The sequence below is a fragment of the Sylvia atricapilla genome, chromosome 4, assembly GCF_009819655.1.
Source record: "Sylvia atricapilla isolate bSylAtr1 chromosome 4, bSylAtr1.pri, whole genome shotgun sequence".
Taxonomy (NCBI): domain Eukaryota; kingdom Metazoa; phylum Chordata; class Aves; order Passeriformes; family Sylviidae; genus Sylvia; species Sylvia atricapilla.
This window is the reverse complement of record NC_089143.1, coordinates 6,293,267-6,312,583: the sequence shown is the minus strand read 5'-3', so window position 1 is coordinate 6,312,583 and position 19,317 is coordinate 6,293,267. Positions and strand designations below refer to the sequence as shown.

At 38.4% G+C, this 19,317-nt stretch overlaps 1 protein-coding gene across 1 annotated transcript in view; it reads right to left on the bottom strand.

The window, feature by feature from the left end:
- Nucleotides 1-19,317, bottom strand: part of SCFD2 (sec1 family domain containing 2) — a 190,530-nt gene that overhangs the window by 91,429 nt on the left and 79,784 nt on the right. The window contains 1 exon segment of the mRNA XM_066316773.1: nucleotides 16,243-16,492. Within this exon segment, the coding sequence (XP_066172870.1) occupies nucleotides 16,243-16,492 (250 nt within the window).

The window sequence follows — 19,317 nt, the reverse complement described above, 5'->3', positions numbered from 1 at the left end:
AAGGGCCTTGTGACTTCACACTAAGTGTGCAGAAACCTGAGCTGAGATCCCCTCTGGGTCCATCTGCAAAATATCAGAGAAGCAATTTCTACCTGAGCTGGGACTGCAAGGGAGCACTTTGCCCATGGTGACTGAAGAGTGTCCTGAAGTACCTTCAGTGATAATCTTTTCCAAGTAGCTGGTGAATTGTGTTCAAAGAAGCTACTCCATCAGATGGACTATAAAGCAACTTGAAGAAATCACATGGACTTGACTGTCAGGAGGGAGGAGCACCAATCTAACCAGTCCTCACTCCTGGGCCAGTAATGACAAACACCTTTGGAGATTCTGCCACCATCAAAAAATAACCTCAGGCACTTAATACAAACAATTAACCACTAATAAAATAATACCAAGGCACCTCTGCTACTGAACTGTATAAAGCATAAGTGAAAGCCTTTGCCCAAAGAGCCCCTTGGCAGCTGTTTCCTCAGCCACTGCAACACCTTATACATAATATTTGATCCATGCTGGAAAAAATGTACCCAATGGAGGTAGGAGCACTGACTGCAGCCATAAGCCATCGTGATTACTTCCACCCTTCAGCAGTAGTTCTGTTTTTTCTAACTCAGACACAAACACAGAGGCTGATACATCGCACAATGTGAATGTATAAATATTTTCTATCCTGTCAAGGGAATAATTTTGCATGGGACAAAACTGGAAAGTAGACAACATTTCAGCATAATCATATCAATTTCTTTCAGTTTCCTTTGCATGCCTAAAAAAAGAGCAGCTATTTAAAAAAATCATATTATTAAATAAAATTAAACATTTTAATACTATTATCACATTTCAGTAGCTTGTGCTTTTTTCTTGCTGCAAAGATAAAAGTCAGCCCCACACAGAAAAAAATGTGTACTATCATTAAGGTTTCCAGTAAGGTTAATACATCTGCTGAACAAAAGCAAGTAAAAGGGTTTGCATTTTCAGACCCTCGACTGAAGTCCTTTCCATGTTAGTATTTTTGTCCATTCCTAATTCATACTGCAATCTTCTATCTAACAATGGTATTCCTCTTCTATGACTATTACTCCTGTGTCATTCAGTAAGGATCTGAACAGAATTTAGCCTCATTTAATGCAGAAAATATTCTGCTTCTCTAAGCTTTTTCAGGGAGGATGATGAAGATGCTTGCCTTAAAATTAAGCTTCAAAATCAGGTTTGGTTTTCTTTCTATTGCACACTTTTTTATCCTGAATTAATTGGTTCTCTGGGATATTTTTAATTTTAGGGTATTTGTCTTCCCTTTCTTTTATTTATAAAGCTATTTTTAAGCCCACAGGATTACTCAGTTATAATGTACTGACATAAAAGGGTTAAATGCAGGCTTGTGATTTGTCTTCCTGTCATGTTCTTCTGTGAACACTGATAGAATAATGTTGCATACTATCCTGCATTTCTTTTTTCTCCTTATTGTGAAACAGTAAAATACAGTGCAATTCACCTGAAGTCCTAAGTTTTAGGTTACTGAACTTTCTAATCCAAGTCTGTTTCCACGGTTCCTGATCTAGGGCTCCTTAATTGTTACCATCACCTTCACCACATCTTTCCAAACACCTTCATTATACATATACCTGTTCTATCATGATCAAAAGACTTCCAAAACAAAGATCAAAATGCTTTTTTTACTTCAGAGGTGAGCCAGCATTTGCTCAATGATTAAACACTCACGCTCCAAAATCTTACAGGGCGTTTTGTTGCGTGCCCTGATCTCTCATCACTCACACTGCTGGGGGCACAGAGTGGAAATGCCAAGATGTTTTCACCAGGGTTAGATGAAAGGTAACTTTCATGCAATGAGCAGTTCAGCTTTTCTCGTGGGCTGTTTAATTGTTTTTCTTGATAAACTTTTTCTTGAGTGAGGGGTTGACTGGAGATAGAATTAGCATTTCAGGCTAATATCATTGGTTTGTACCACACCAGTTTTTATGCTGTAATCTCCTCTGGTCTGCTGAGCAAACACAACAGTTTATTAAGGGCATGACCTAGAGCATGCTGATGTAAGTGAAGAATTCATATTGACTTCAATGATCTTTGGGCTGATGCCTAAGTAAACTCAAAGACATAAGCCCTATTTAGTTAAAAATAGCAATGCTCTCGAGACTTTCTAATGCTTTCAGGGGTGAGAACCATTCAAATCAAAAGATAAATTTTCAGCTCAGTGTTAAGGACCCTGTGGACAGCTGCCATTAGTAACTATACGAAACTTTTAATTTGCACAACCTGCATAGCTTGGACACTTGACTGCATAATTTGCACGCAAAACCAATGGCAAATCAGATTCGCCACAGATTTAAACAACAGCATCAGGAGCTTGCACAATTCCACTCAATTGCTTTCAAAAGGGTGTTTTGGCAATGGTATGCCTTGCAAAGATTGTGAACTCCATATAATCACTTTATATAAGAAAGTTGTTGCAGACATTAAAAAAGAAAAAGTAATTAAAATTAAATTCCACTAAAATTAAGAGGAACATGGAGTTCATTCATCTGTGATAAGTTAAAAGCAGATAGAAAATCTTATTAAGGGATGTCTTTGGAAAGTTCCAGTCTTAAAAAAAAAATCCAGAACTTTTTCATATTTGCTTTCCACTTATTTAAATGCTTTACTACATTAAAAAACCTTATCTGTCATAGCAGAGATGCCCACATCTTATGTGAAACAAAAGCACAATTTCTCCACTTCCCAAACTCTTTCACTATGAAATCTTTTCAAATTAAATAAAAATCTATCAAAAAATCAAGCAGAAACTCCCACAAATTTTCTGGTGAATCAAATATAGAAATAATTAACACCTACATCCCTGGCAATAGCAACTTATTTATTGGTGCTATATGGCAATCAAAATCAATTAGTATTATTAGCTCATTTAATTGTTATTTTTATTAATTTTTATTAATTGTTATTTTTAGTTTATATCAGTTACTCATAGTCTATGCCTAAATCCTCTAAAACGAAACGGCAAATTTTGAATCTTAGAGAGATAAAAAATATTTTATTAAATATTTAAAAAAGAAAAAAAAAAAACACCAAAAAACCAACATACTCTGTTAAAGCTGAGAATATTCTGCAGATGATTTTATTTTGGCTACATCCTGACACAGTGAGTCTAAGAGAGAGGTATTTAGGCAGTGTCTCTAAATGCAGCAGCTCCCAAAACAGAAGCTGGTACCAACACAGGACTCACCAAGACATGAGTGTGGAATCAGACTTCCCAAAAAAAACCCCTGGGAGTTGGTAATCTAGCAGATAGATTTTCTTCAGAACAACTTCAATGCAGCATATATCTTTTAAACCCAACAAAGTAATAGGAAGAGAATGAAAATCTACACTAACTACAGACGTGGAGAAGTTGCTCATGGCAAATTCTTGGTCCAATTTCACATTGCTGTTTTTTTTCAGCACCTTTTTGCATCAGCCCTCAAGCCATTTTATACAGTGGGTACTGGGATCAAATTCACCCTTGTGCAACCAGTTGTCCTCCAGTTTAACCCTTGTGAAGTCTGCACAACAGAAATGGTGCTTATGGGGTGTGCCATAAGTGTGTGAGACCAATTTGTTGCTACAAGTCAGTGTAGGACAACGTGGCTTAGAAGGTGCAAGCAGCTTTTTCCTCTGAAGCCTGCCCCTGAAAGAAAAGGCAAACTAATAATTAAGATATATATAAACTAATAATTAAGATATATAATAATATTATATGTTTCCAAAAATATCAGGTTTACCACTAAAGAAACAGTTAATAATTTGAATAGACCATGGTCAAAAGAGTCAAAAGACCATGCAGAAACCAAAATCACCACCAGAATAAATCCTGCAACTGCTGTGAAAAAAGCCAATAAATGTATATTATGCCACTATTTACTATCCATAAAGAAATCCCTACATTGAGAGAGGGAAGTTAAAAAAGCAGGGGCGTTAGGGGGAGGGAGGAGGGTATTTCTCTGAGATTAACTCTGTGTCAGCTCTGGGGCCTTGAAAGGCTGCCAGTGTACATATTTTACCACTGAAGTCTGCTTTTGTTTCAGAACGGTTGAGACCCCCCAAATGATGTAATCCCCAGCGGAAGACTGACAAGCTTTGAGATATTCCAAAACACAGATGACAGACGAAATAGCAAGTAATCAGGGTAACTACATTGAATATTATCTTGTGAGAATCCAACAACGCAAACCTAATGCACCAGATAACAGCATTGCTTTGAGCAAACCTGGAGCAGAATATCAGAAAGATTTCTGCAAAGAAGAAATCATTCGAGAAGGACAATTATCTACATGGGTGGAAGAAAGGAAGATGGAGGGGAACATATGCCTTTCATAATTAGGGGCCTGATTATATTGTAGCCAAAAGGGATTTTTTACATTTTAAATTTGATTACATTTCAGAATGAAGCACACTAATTGGTATTTCTGCAGTCTGTTTGAAGAGAACTTCGTCTACTTAGGGAGGGGGGAAAAAAACAACAAAAACCAGTGACCTTCATACCATCTATGCTTAATATCTAGTTCTTTTGCCTGAAGTATTCATGGTTTCCCTTCAATTGCTGAAGCTATCTCTGGGAATAAGTGCTTTATGACTCATTGCAGTTTATCTCCAGAAAACCAGGAAAGAGATACTAGCAAAATATATGAGAATCAAATAGATATGAAATCCAACAATCACAGCTGCTACAAGGAAAAATAAATCAAACCAGTCCATCCACCACTATAAATAAGAGACTGGAAGAAATTATTTGAACAGGCAACACCCAAGATGGCACCTTAAACTCAGGGCCATCGAGAGAGTTAATTAAGGAAGGGATATGTGCATTGAAAAATGCAGAAAGCCCCATTCACTATAAAATCAAAGGCACAATGCAGTTCCAATTCCTGTCTATCTGCCAGAAACACTGTGTTGAGGGAGAAGATGGTAAATCGGCATGACAAATAAAAGCAAAAGTAACAAAGAACATCTCATAAAACTTGTAAATTAGTACATATTACCATGTATTCATATTCTTCTTTGTCAGATACATGCCAGACAAATGCATATTCCCTGTCTAAGCCAAAGAACTGAGAAGTAACCATCATAAACATTTCTTAGGGGCCATGAACTCAAAGTAAAATTTCCAGACCTTTGGGCAAGGACAATATCGGTGAAAGGAGACGCATTTCCAATATAATATTATTTCTGAAGAAAAAGAGTTTTACAGAATGTAAAAGAAACAAAAAGACACAAATGGATAATTCTGAACAGAAACAAAGCAAAACCCAAACTTTGCAGGCTGACCTTTGTTGATGAAAGCCCCCAGGAACAGAGTAGGCACTGACTGTCACCATCCTGCTGTGGCCCCTGGCACACAAACCATAAACCAGGCACTGATGTTTGCTCTCTAAGTACAAAACCAGCTGGGTGAAGAATGGTTCCCACAGCTCTTCCATGGAAATGGAGGGACAGGTACTCCCTAAAGCTGGTTCAAGACACCTAACTAAACAAGATGGGTCATGCCCTCAAAAAGCTCTATCTGTGTGCTATGAAAAGGCAGACAAACAGACACACAAGGTTCCTGTTTTAAACCTGCCTTGAAGTAGGGCGACAAGAACAAACCCAACATTCTTCACTTTTATCCCTGGTCAGTACAAGTAAGTGTTTTGAGGGCCTAATGCAGGACAGAGCTATAAAAAAATAAGCATATATTTGGTTTTTTTTCTTTTTTTTTTTTTTTTTCTTTTTTAAAAATTAATTCCATACCCAGTTGTGGATGGAACTGTCCTAAGTAGCTTATTCTGGGGAACATGAGTGGGACAGTAAGGACATGGCATTTTCACCTGCAGATAGCAACTGGTCACTGAAGTGTCCTCACAATAAATGCCTGACCTGAAATTAGGAATAACAAAGAGTAAGAAGATACTTCACCTACATGAATGCAGCAAAGGTACAAGACAGATGACAGGTGGGAGTCTAGGGAAACCAAAGGCAGACTTTAGGAGAAGGTAAACAAAAAAGCAAGTGTAACAAGGAGCTAAGGATACATGTGGGTGATGGAGAGACAGAGGTAGCTAGCTGGAAATGAGGGCAGATGTAAAAACAGATGGACAGGGAGGAAAATGAGATGGATGGTGAAGGAAAAAAGTTGTGGCATGAAGACACAGAACAAGCTAAAATAATACAGGCAGAAAAATCTCAAATTGAATTCTTCATAAACCTCAGGACCTCTGTTGCTCTCAAATACCTGCAAAGCCTCGGTGGTATATTCACCTGCTGGTAAACATTTGGTCCATTTGGAAGGCAGGAAAACAACCTGCTGCTGCATTGATCACTTCATTAGTGCAAGCAGCATGTAGATATGATAGATATCAGATAGATATAATTTGAACTTGCCAGTAAAATAAGTATCATTCTGTAAAGTTGAAATATTTTTCTAGCTTTTAAGTATTTGGTTGGCTTATTTTAGAATTATGTTGAAAGCACCAAAGGAACAACAGTGAGTTAATGAAGGCAAGTGATCAAAACTTAACAAATGCCAGAATTCCAGTTCCTCAGCATGAACAACAATAAGATGCAGAAGCAATCAATTAGTCTCTACTACTTCTGCCATTTCTTCTTAGTGCACAGGATTTCCAGGAGTGTGGGCAGAGTATGGAGAAGATGACAGAAAAGTGCAAAAGATGAAGAAACTGAAGAATTTGTTTCACTTTCTCTGACTCCCAGTTTTCACCTGCTGTTAGGCAAAGGCTACTGGAGGCATGGCTTTTTCCAAATTTTTGTAAAGTTTTTATCTTTTGCAGCCTCCAGTCTAAGGAAGATAAGGCCAGATATCTCCTTTAGGAAAACACAAGAGTGCTTCTGTCAGTTCTATATATTCTCCAATTGCTCAACATTTTAAGAGAAGAAAGTCAGAATTCTCTCTGGGATCCTGGCACATCTCTGGGGAGCCTTTGGGTACAGACATGCTGATATTCAGTAACAGCCTGTGAAAGAAGATGTCTTCTAGGAAGTGCAGCTTGGTGAGCCAGCAGCAGCACCTCTGTGGCTATAAGCAGTCCCCAAAGACTGTTTTATAACTTTAATTCTATCTCTCTCTCTCTCTCTCTGTTATTTTTTTTAAGGTCTTGGTGGCTACATCAATACCACATGGTGTACATAGATCTGTAAGACAAATATGTGCAGACAGCACCAGAAACAAAAGCCTGAAGGAGATTTGAATCAACAAAGAACATTCACACACTGTACCCACGCATTCCCCACTTGAACACAAACCCAGGCAAGTCAAATTCCTTATTTGTATTGTTTTTCCTTAGGTAAATTTGTCTAATTGGTTGTGACTGGCTGTTGCCACCTCTCATCAGGCAGCCATTTCCACAGTGTTTACTTTAATGAATAAAGTGGGAAAGTAAGAGAGAATAAGACATCTGGTACTAAACTAGCCTTAGTGATGCATTTGGCTTTTTAAAACTGTGTATGACACAAACATCATTCTGCTATTGACACAAACCTCTCAATTAACAAAGCTTCCTCAATCCAATTTTACAAACATTACTTCCCTTGCCTGACAAAATCATATCTGAGAAAGGGGAGGAGGAAAAAAAATCCTTAGGCTATGATCATTGAGCTTTCCTGTCTTGACAGACCCCAGTCCCAGTGTCTGCAAAAGAGAGCAGAAAGGTCACAGCAAAATGTAACTTGACCTGAACTTTAACCACCAGAGGTGACATTTACTCAACTATAAAATTTAAAACTAAACAAGAACAAATAGGGAGAAAGGACTATGAGAATGCCTTCTCCATGTTGATTTAAAACTCAAGACCATGAAAGATTTGCTTCTTAGTTCTCTCTTACTAGAGCTTGAATACACATGAAGAGATTGGGGAAAAAAGTACTGATATAATAAGGTTTCTTGAATTTCTGTATTACAAGACAATATTTGGGCATTACTGAAAATGCAAATGGTAGTAGCACTACAACATTTCTGAAGAAGGTATTTAATTTTTATGTGGGAAAAAAAATTGTATTAGGTAAGGTTGACATATCAACAAAAATATTTAATCCTGCTTATTTCCTTAAGTCAGCATTGATCCATAGACAACACCAAAACAGGATAAAGTGTAAGGGTTTGATCCACCCCTTACACTTGATCTTAGGAGTGTTGCAAACACAAAGAAAACAATATATTTTCACACCAATTCATACAGAAGCAGAACCTAACACTTAAAATATTTTGTATATGTGAAAGTGTGTAAGAAGGTAAATTATCTTGACTAAAAGGAGCAGTTGAACAGATGTCCAGGGTCTTCAAAATCTTGAGATGAAGACAAGAAAATCACGGTATGCTGACTGAGTGAACTGCATGGGCAAGTGATATATGTTTAAGCCATAAATCCCTGAGCTATTTATTAAATTCTTCCAAATGTGGTTTTTATTGTCCTGGTTTTTCTGTTGAGATGGTAAGATGATTAACACAGTAACGGTGTTGCAAGATGAAAGATTGCTTGGTTATTGTCCATTATTCAAAAATATTTCTTTGGTTTAACACTGTGGTATCCCAAAACTGTGTAACTCCATCTTATGTGTGGGCTTGACTCCTTTTTGAAATACTGGATTTAAATATATTGCATTATCATTAAAATATGTGGAGACTGTTAACATGACATAGGTTGACTGTCCAAAATTCAAAGAACAGCATTCACCTCTGATAAAATCTCACGGTTTCAAGAGAATTAGCACCACCACTGAACTGAATAAACTAGAAAAATCTAAAAATGGCAATTATTCCTCCTTGCCTCTGCAGAGGCAACACTGTCTGTCCTCGTGCTGTCGATCCAGCACACATCAGCCATTTAAAACAGATATTAAATTGAGAAGAATTAGAACAGAATATTTAGAAATTCTTACAAGAAGGCACTCAAATGAACCAAGTGAAATTTTGCAATCTACAGCAAATATCTTAGAATTTGTGTCTTTATACAAAAGAAAAACAACCCTAAAACAATCTTGCCAGTTTTCTCTCGTTTGACTAACAAATCTTTCTTTTTGTTTTGACAGTTATTTAATACTTCACAATTTTCAGTTTCCCAGGCTGGGTGTGCTCTGCAAAAGAGCAAGAATTTATTCACAGTTTTACAACATGATGTCGGAACTTCAAGGTTTGACAAGGAAGTAGGAAAAGAAGAAAAAAATTATTTAACCATGCCACATACATACACAAGTACCTTCAAAAAAGTTGTGTAATTCTAAAGATGCTTCTGTTTTCATTTTATTCTTGAAGAAAAGATACATTTGATATTAGAAGCATCTTCTACACGCTGTTGAAATTGCATGCTGAAAAAGAATATAAATGATTAATGAAAATTGCAGGGTATCAGTTTCCTGTTGCAGTTGGCTGTCTGCTAAGCTGGCAGTGAGACAGTAGCCTGCAGAGCTGCAGGCACATGTCTCATGTTAAAAAAAAAAGAAAAAAAGCCTTCATGTTATAAACACTTCAATGAAAATTACTATCCAGTTTGGAAACCAACTGAGAGCAGGTGTTGAAGACAAAATAAACAGACAACATATGAAAAGTTAAAAAAAAAAAAAAATCCCCAATGCCACTGACCTTCTATTTGGATGGTCTTCTACCATAGATTTTAATGTACATCATGATATCCAAACAAAATATATCTGCATGTGTAGAAAGCAACCAGAATTTCTCATGTTTAGGACCAGAGCTTTTTAAGAGTGATATTTAAGTTTTGCCTGAAATTTTTAAAACCTATGAAAAATACGCCTATGCAAATTTAGATATAAATGAATCCAGAACACTACAGCAATTTGCCTTTCAAACAATTCACTAGAAACCCTTCCATGCTTCCCAGCTGAAAAATAGGCCAGGATCCACCCAAGCAGTGACACAAAACCTGCAGTCAATGGATTTGGCTCACCCATCTTCCACTTGCAATTCACAGATTTTGAACAAAAATGGGAAAACCCTTTAGAAAGGTCACAGCAGAAAGATACTGTGGTCTTGGAGAGCTCAAGGATCCTAAGGAGAGCTGATAAAATTTAGGATATGTGCATTTGCAAAGTCAGTGGCTAAAGCAGAGTTGTTGCTTCACTACATTCCCAATTTCTCCTTGTTTTCGCAGAGATCACAAAAATCCCCACGAATTCTTCTGACTGTTGTATAAATCAGATAAATATCTTGGGACATGTGAAGTGGCCTTTTTTTGCCCAATGGCTCTGTTTCCATGAAGCAAAGGACTGAAGTGTTGCAGCAGTGGCAGCATCTCAGGATTAATTAAAGTGCAGCCCCCTCTCATCTGCTGGTCAGACAGAGGCTTTGCTCGTGTCTTCCCAGTGCTCCTGGCAGGGTGAAACATGAGATCCACCACCTTCTGGGACTGCTGGACCACAAGGGCTTTCCCCTGGATCATCTCCAAAACACACTGAGAAACAGAGATACCAGGAGGTCATTTTACACACAGTCAGAGAGGGGTATTTTAGGTATCTGTAAAATCAGCTGAGGTAACAGAAAAAAAGTTTCCTGAATATCCAACTTTCATTTCAGAATTGGGAAGAAAATGATCTGGATTTTCTCCAGCTGCAGTAATAAGCATGCAGCATGGTTGCATGATGAAAATACTTCGCTCTAACAACAGAGACTACATTTTGTTGCCTAACCCAAAAGGGAAAACCCATTCCAATGTGAGGCTACATGTCGCCATTAATGTGTTTCATTTTTTTTTTTTTCAAGTCATGACTGTTTTCTCCCATCAGTTCAGCTGCAAAACTAACAGATTACCTGGAAATAGGCTACTATGCAAGGAAAGGGGTGGGATGCAAACTTTACAGAAAACACTTGTTTTCTCTAAAAGCATGGAAACATTAAAATCACTCAAAATTCACTCTCGGATTTTATGTTTTAAACAATGGCTTATTTTTCTGTATGAATAAAGAACCACTACCAGATACCTGAGCTATACCTCTACTGTTAAGCTGAGAAAACTCTCTCCTACTCAAAACAAGTGGTACATTTCATCTAAAGGGGATACAGTATAACTTCAGCCAATTTCATACCTACCTACCCACCCATAATGTAGCCAGGTTTGGGAAATTGTTGCTCCAAACCAGCAGTGAAGTGATGACCACAACCAAATAAAAGTGCCTATGTCTGTCCTCTGAGAGAGCTGGCCATCTCTGTCTAGGAATGCAAATGTTTATTGCAAAACCAGGAGTGATTTTTAGGATTAATGACACTTATGCCACATTGGCATTAGCATGTAATTCATTAATAAGAAACATCTCCCCCAAAAAATCACGTGCTGAGGACAAACAGAATCACTCCAGAAGTGTCTAATCCAATATGGCAATGCCTACACTCCATAGAATCACAGAATCACAGAACAATTTGAGTTGGGAAGGACCTTCTAGTTTCAACCCCCCTGCCACTGGCCCACCACCTTTACTCTGTTCTTTCAAATTAAACCCAAATCTACGAGAAAAGAGGAAGAAATACATCCAGCCTCTCCCCTCACAAAGATTCAGATGTATCTCCAGACAAATAAAAGATAGAGAGACTTCTGATTCCCAGTCCCTAGATTTATACACAGGCCAAGAAGAGTACAATACAATCTTCAGAGAGCTTGCATTTCCTTTATGCAAGACCTAGACATTAAAAGAACTCTGCATTTCCACTTCGGTCTTTACTTAAAGATTTCTCAGTTTGCTTTCCCCCCCTCATGCTATATAACACACAGAATTTAGAAAAAGCAAGAGAAAGATCCAGAAATCCATTTTGTGATTAAAAATCCCAGCAGTTCCTGGCACAAAAGAATTCCTGTTACACCTGTGCTCACGAGGTACAACCCTTCCAGGTGAAAGTCACTGCATATGGGCAGTACAGCCTGTGCTGGGGCTGGGCTGGGAGTCCTCAGAGCACACCATGGAAAGCAGATCTGCTCTACAAAGCTCCCACAGAGACTTGCAGATGAAAAAGAGAGAATGGTGCAGCTGAAAAAATAGATTTTTTTTTTATTATTGTTTTGTGGCTCTATTAGCATTACTTCTGCAGACGTTTGCACTTGCACACAGCTCCACACAGACATTTAGAAAACTAGATGAACAGATAAGATGATAAAATAAATATGCTATTTTGCAGCGGGTTTTTTTTTTTCAAACAGCTGCCAAAAAACTCCACCCCTAAAGCTCCCAAACGTAGCATTCTGGGAAAAGCTTCATTTTCCATTATGCTCTGGTCTATTTTTTTCCCCTCCAATTTGTAACATTCTGCTGGAATCAGTAATGAAGAACATATGTTTGAGGTAAATTACACCCAGGAGAAATCTTGGAACTGTTACATTCAGTTTTATTACCCAAGGCAGTAGGATACTCTAGCACTACACTTATTATTTAACAGTTCCATCAAACAAGACACTGCTAATACACTTTTATATTATCACGCATGCAAAAATTAGTATTGTATTTCTTAAAACTCAATGTGTGATTAATGCACTGCATTTTCACTTTATTTAACAGTTCCAGGATATTTTTTAGTGCTTCAATGAAACAAGGTGTTACATAAATGCAGAATGCAATTGTACAATTGTACAAACATATACATATGTTCAGGCAACAGTAAGGTTGAGTATCCTAACACTCAACAGCCAGGAAATTGGAAGGGCTTGTGCTTCTTACACAATATAAGTTTATGCAAGTGCTGCATCTTTAATGTATTCTGCAGAGGGCTGTAACCTAGAGTGCCTTAGGGAAACCTAGTGTGGCCAATGGGACAGTCAGGTCCTGTCTCTGACAATTGATTTCTCTCCTCTGCTGCAAATACCAGTCCAGTTTCACTAGGCAACACCAAATAGCACCAATATCCCCTGTGCACCTGTGGGCTGCCTCTTTTGGGAGAGATTTTTTGCACTATCTCTGTGAGGTAGTCACATGACTGGAGATTTCCTATAGGCAAAGACTCAGGCAAGCATCAGTAAGTTTATATTTAACAAATAGAATAGGAATAAAAGGTATCTCATATAAACCTATTACTTTGACTGATAATTTGATCTTAAAAGACAAGCCTTCAAAAGCTTTTAAAAAGTTTTGCATTGTATTTCTCAAGTGACTCTATGGGAACAACAAATAAAACCAAGAAAAACATGTATTTGTCAAGACTGCACAACTTCCACGCTTCTCAGAAAAGTAGAAAGCAAAAAGCTGAGGCAGCAGTTCAGAGCCACAGCTAAGATATGGCCTTTAGTTTCAATTTCAACTTAAATCAACCACAGAGCCTTAGTACAGTGTCGGGCCCAAGCTAAAAACATCAGGCACCAGGTGTATCAGGAAGCAGAGCACAGAGTCCCCTTTGTTCAAAGACATATAATCATTAATACCTCAAAACGTAATTTAATGACTTTCTGCTTCAAGTTCCAGAATGAATCACAAAGCTGAACATCAACTACAAACTGAGAACCAGAGAGAGTTACTTGCAGAGTATCATAAGGGTCTCACTTACTTTGTTAGTACTTCTTCCTCATGTGAAGAATAACTGAAGCTATATTGTTCTAGTTCTCTGTGGTGTTCAGTCCATACAGTGAATGCAGCCATGGCTCACAGAAAATGTACTATATAATCATGAGATTGAGGACTGTGCTGCAATGCACACAGGAATCAAATGATAATTGCATGGGAAAATTATTTATCAGCATTTCTCAACTTGCAAGTGCTTGGATTTGCAGCCTACATATTATTACTGCTGTGTGTCTTTTTTTACAGGCAACAGTGAATTTTGCTATCTCTTGCTGTAACTCTAGCTGTGCAATCATGGATTGCCAGCAGGGTTTGAAACTTCAGCATGGAGGTAAGGAATAATCCAGCAGGCAGTGTCTCTTAAATCCACCCAATAACTGGCACAGGAGTTTTCTCTCTTGATACATCCCATTTAACATTCTTCCTATTTCTTACCTTGATGGACAGGTGAAAATAAAAGACCGTGAGCATTTTACTTTGTTCTGATCATGAATGAATAATTCTAAGCATTATTGAAATTTATTTTAGTCTAATTAACTTTTACAGCCTTTCAAGAATCAAAAAAAGGTTTTCTTGCTTCTGAGTTATAAGTAAAATGAGAGCAGAACGCTGTAGGTCTGGAACATGATCTCATGGCTGTTGCTAACTTGCAGAGCTGTGTTGACTTTGTGAAAATATGCCAACCTGCAGTTCATAGATGTTCTGCTGGTAGCAGAATCTGTCTTGGCACTATATCTATATCTATATCTATATCTATATCTATATCTATATCTATATCTATATCTATATCTATATCTATCTATCTGCACAAAAAGGTGAAACCATCACTACTCTCTACTCCCTGACTTCCAGCCCTGCTACAAAGAGTCCTGCTATGCCTTTGAAGGAAAGCTTGTGGATGGTTTTGCAGCTCTGATTTGGTTTGCCTCTCAAGTAGCAAGCAAGCTGCCTAAGGTTCAGAGAGCAGCAGGCTGTGGAACACAGGCCTGGCAAAACAGAGATCAAGGAGGAGTAGGTCTAAGGCTGGTCAAGTTTTAAGTCTTCTCATTTCAGTAAATTGCAAATTCCACGATCACTAACAAAGTAAATGGTTGGATAAAGAAAGAAAAATACCTATGGAGTATTCCTAGAAAGTTCACGTGATACTTTGCTGCCAACACGATGTTTATTTCTGGTTATGACATTAGAAGTTATTTTCCTTTGCCCTCTCTCATGAATAACACAAAATAAATAAGACCTAAAACCAAAAAATGCTGAAGAACCAAAAAAGTATTAAGCAATAAGTATAACAAAAGTATGCAATACTATCACCTACTTGTGCAGATTGCACAGACATGGTTGTGCTAAAACGAGACACAGAAATATAAGGATGCAAAAAACTCTGGGTTTGTGTTATGCAATTAATTTCATCACATAATAATGATGGGCTTGGTCTAAACTACCTGTACTGAATTTCTCCTCAGCTTCTCTTTGGTACTTTGCTGAAGTTTTAGAGACTTTAAATCTTCCCATACTTACATTAAGCACAATGAAGAGAAACTGTCAAAACTGTGATTTAAAACTTCTTTGATTATTGGAGAAAGGCAAAAATACGAAAACAGAGATTTAGAAATTACTACATCCCATCCACTAGAAGAGACGACTGAAGTTGTGAGGGAAGCACCATTTGGTGGACAAGATGTGCAGCACATATTGAAAAACAGGAAGGCAAAACCCTACAAGAAGTCTGGAACACTGTGGGCACCGTGGCCAGGAGTATTAAAATAACACCACAGTGCAAATATGATGGAGTGACCCCATTCCTACCCTAAGTCTTTTAACTATTACAGTATTTTACACCCAAAGCAACAGCAGACAAGTGAGACCACACCTGTATTTTGAATTAGAAGTGTCCACAGGGAAGAGTACCAGAATAACCAAGAGCAGTATTATTCTACTTCCCTTGAGACTCCCCACTTAGGCCCACTCTTGGCAAACATTTTCAATTGTAAGCTCCTCTCAACATCTTGATTTATGCTCATGTGCTCCCCATCTCAAAGATGACCTGGTCAATGACCGACTCAATATTACTAAACACTGAGAAAACTGATAGCAGAAAGTGAGATCCCCTCTGCCATGCTAGGCCGCCCCTGAGCCACAGCTCATTCAGTTAAAATTAAATTTTTAACAATTAGTTTTTTTCTAAAATTTGATACTAACAACAAGAGGTTAGGGCTTTCCTATTCTATGAGTGCTCATAAAAAAAAAAGGCTTAGCATGCTATTTTTAAAGGCTAATGTTCATGTTGTTTCAGCAAAAAGCTCAATGTTGGTTTTAGACATGTTTCTTCTCTTATGCCAGACAAGCCAGCTCCTCGTATTCACAAAGCAACTGTGGTTCACTGAACATGTTTCCAGGATTAATTCTGACTTCCTAGGGTCAACTTCACACCAATCAATGAAAGAAATTGTGGAAAAGATTACCTTATGAAAACACACCAACTTAGCCAACCTTTAACAAAAAGAACAACTTGTAGAGCTTTCATCAGACTCAGCACTCTTCAAGGACAGCCTGTCAGCATTTGGCATATATGAACACAGGAGATGGAACAAATCTACAGGAAATCCTTGTGCTTACTCATGTACTCTCAGCACCACAGACAAATCAAGCCATTTTTATACATTTCTCCCAGTTCACAAGTTCCCAGACATTCAATTTCTCACCACACAAGCAGAATCTTACCTGTAATTTTCTGCAACAAAGGAGATGGCTCTGGCTCATCACAAATTGCCTTGACGAGGGCCTTTTTCACCTCTTCTTCAGCTGTGTCCAGCTCTTTTCCACACTTGATTTCTCCAACCACAGAATATATGTATATCAGCAAAACAAAGAAGTCCTCACAGGCATAATCATCTTTTGTCCTTTCATTGTAAGACTTGATCATTGGCAACAACTGGTTCAAAACACTGGGCATTTCTGACTCGCCAATAGTCTGAAAAACAGAAGGAAGATTGTGTCACATTGCCTCCATAGCGCTTTTAAGTCAGGACCAGACATAGTCATGTGGCACATCATTCAATATTCACACTTTCAAGAGTCAGTACATGGTGATATGATTTATTTGCTGCTCAGACAGCAAATATATTAGTTGTCTACATGTTTTTTCTTAGGGACCCATGATAGCAGCATGTTAGCACTTGAAAAGCCTTGTGATTAGACCTTCTCAAAGTACTAGTATGATGAGAGGATGAGAGCATCCATCCCTTGGTATGGGTAGAAATGGCACAAAGCACAAGATCAAACACTTCTTCTAAATTTTATGCTTCATCCTCATGTCTGATTTTGTTCATGAGCAGAGTGTTCAAAGCCCAGCTTCCACTGACTTGCTGACATCAACATCATGCAACACCAGGGCTGGCATTTAAATCCATTGTGCAGGTCTCTGCCACTCAGAGCAGGCCAGTGACTAATTGTACAATCAAACTGTCACCCTCACTGCCCACAACACCTGTGGATGAAACCGCTACTTGCTAATTTTCTGCTTCAGCTTAGCTGAGAACTCAGCAGCAGGATCAGGTGAGAGGTGGGAACACTGCCAGGCGAACAGGAGGAACACTCTGCTCTTGTATGGGAAGGGAGGTGTGGGAGGAAAGAACAGTCTTTCTCTCCTGGTGTTAACAACTGCTCAGATCCATCCAGGAGGTCTCTTCCAACACCAGTACTCTGCCTCTTGTCCTGTGATCCCCCTGTGAAAACCTGTGGGTCAGTTCATAGTGTAAAGTGAAACATCAAATCTCTTGTAATCTCAGGAGTCAAGTGGGCAAACATTTATTCTTGGTTGTTACTACAGTAACTTCACACAGACTAGTCACAGTAAATAGGCACCACAGCCAATAATATACCCTTAAAATTGATTCACAATAAGTAAATAAAATACCAATCAACCATACTAGTAAAAGACACAAGTTTATACAATAGCAAAACCATGTAATATCTTTAGGAATACAGAAACTGAAAGCTTTATCTCCTGGAGAGAGATAAACCTTTATCTCCATACCAGACTTCAGGGTTGTATTTTCAGTTGTTCTTTGTCCGTGTCAGAAACACTGACAAGCATCTCATAAACTGTCATTTTCATACCTACACTGATCCACCCCAGATCTCAATCATTATGAAACCATGAATTACTTAAGTTCCAAGAAACTTTTTTCCAGGTCGTGCTATAAGAAACTACACTTCTGTGGACTTTTGTACCCCAGCCTGCCCTTGACATACAAGTTTTGCCATGGATCCATCTTTCCTGGGACTTCAGTGTGGCCAGGTGTAGCCCTGGTTCCATGCCTGAGGTGTTTTGGTTATCTGAATTTTTTTTCCCAGGGAATTTTCTGTAAACAGGAGAGATGTTACAAAAACATCTCTCTGTTATTCATTGTACTCTGTTATTCATTCCTTTTCCTAGGAGGGACTTCTTGATGTCCCTCTGGTCTAACCAATGTGAGTGAAGAGGTTTGCCTTTGTTTCACCAATCAAATTGGTCTGTGTAGAATAGCATAAAAGGGAGACACATCCCAAGAATAAAAGAGTCATTTTCAGCCCTCTGAATCTCGGAGTCTGTGTTGTTGTGGTGTAAAACAGCATCAGTCAGGTGTTTTGTTTCCATTTGAATAGACACATTGGACAAGAATGTTCTAACTATCCACTAAGCCTAACAGTAAGTGCAACTGCAGACCTGAAGCAGTAAATTACAAAGCTGCAGTGGTCAAAAGCATGTGGAGCCAAGAAGGAACATTCTGAAATCCAGGAGGGGTTGGCACCCTCTGTGTTTGGGCAAGGAGTGCTAAATCATGTACACAGTAATTCCAAGCGTTGCTCCACACAGGAAGCAAGTCTCTGGTGTTTGGCACCAGGCTGGCATGTGCTGGTGGCTGGGCCATCCTCAACACAAGGCTGTTTGATTCCTGGATTTCAACTCAGCCTTGCCTTAGTTCAGTATAACCTCTTCTCTTCTGGAAAAGTGACACAAATAAATTCTCATATGGATGCCAGTACAATAAATAACAGACCTTTCAGATCCAAAGATGGGAAAAGACAAAGCCTCAAGGAATTCAGAGGTACGCGTCTATCATAAGGAAGCCATCTGCAATGAACAAAAGCCTAATCAGCCCTAAAAAATCTAAGAAATCAAGATATACCTAATGTGGAGTTATTCTGGAATAGATGATGAACTTCAGTTTATATTAATCTAAATTAATTTTTATGAAGAGTAAAGACCTATGACAGGTATTATTGAACTTCATCTACTGGCACACCATCTATTCCCCTCTTCCCCTCCCAAGACACAAACTCTACTTCACTCCATCTCTAAACGTGCCATAGCATGCTGCTACACCACTGAATATGAGTTCTTGAAAAAGCTGCATTTTGCATGTACTGAATTATCCACAGGCATTGAGCACTGAGGATGCACATGGTTGTACAGAACAGCAGAGCAAACAGCTCCTGCTTGAGGATCATAGCTCCTGCAAAGACACATGTACAGCATCTTTGGCAAACTTTCAAACATACATGATTAAAAAAAAAATCATGTCTAAACTCTCAGGGTGATTTACTGTAGGACAGGGTGAAACTCAACAACTTCAAGTAACAATTGCCACCTCTTATCTTCAAAGTAAAAATGAAAGAGGAAAAAAAAATTAAAGAGCTGTAATAAACCATTAACTTCAGAATGCACGTAGGGTCTTTCTGGGGTATGAACTTCTCTGGAATGTTTCCCCCCTTATCTCTTGGGAAATGGCACTGCAGAGGACTTCAAATGGA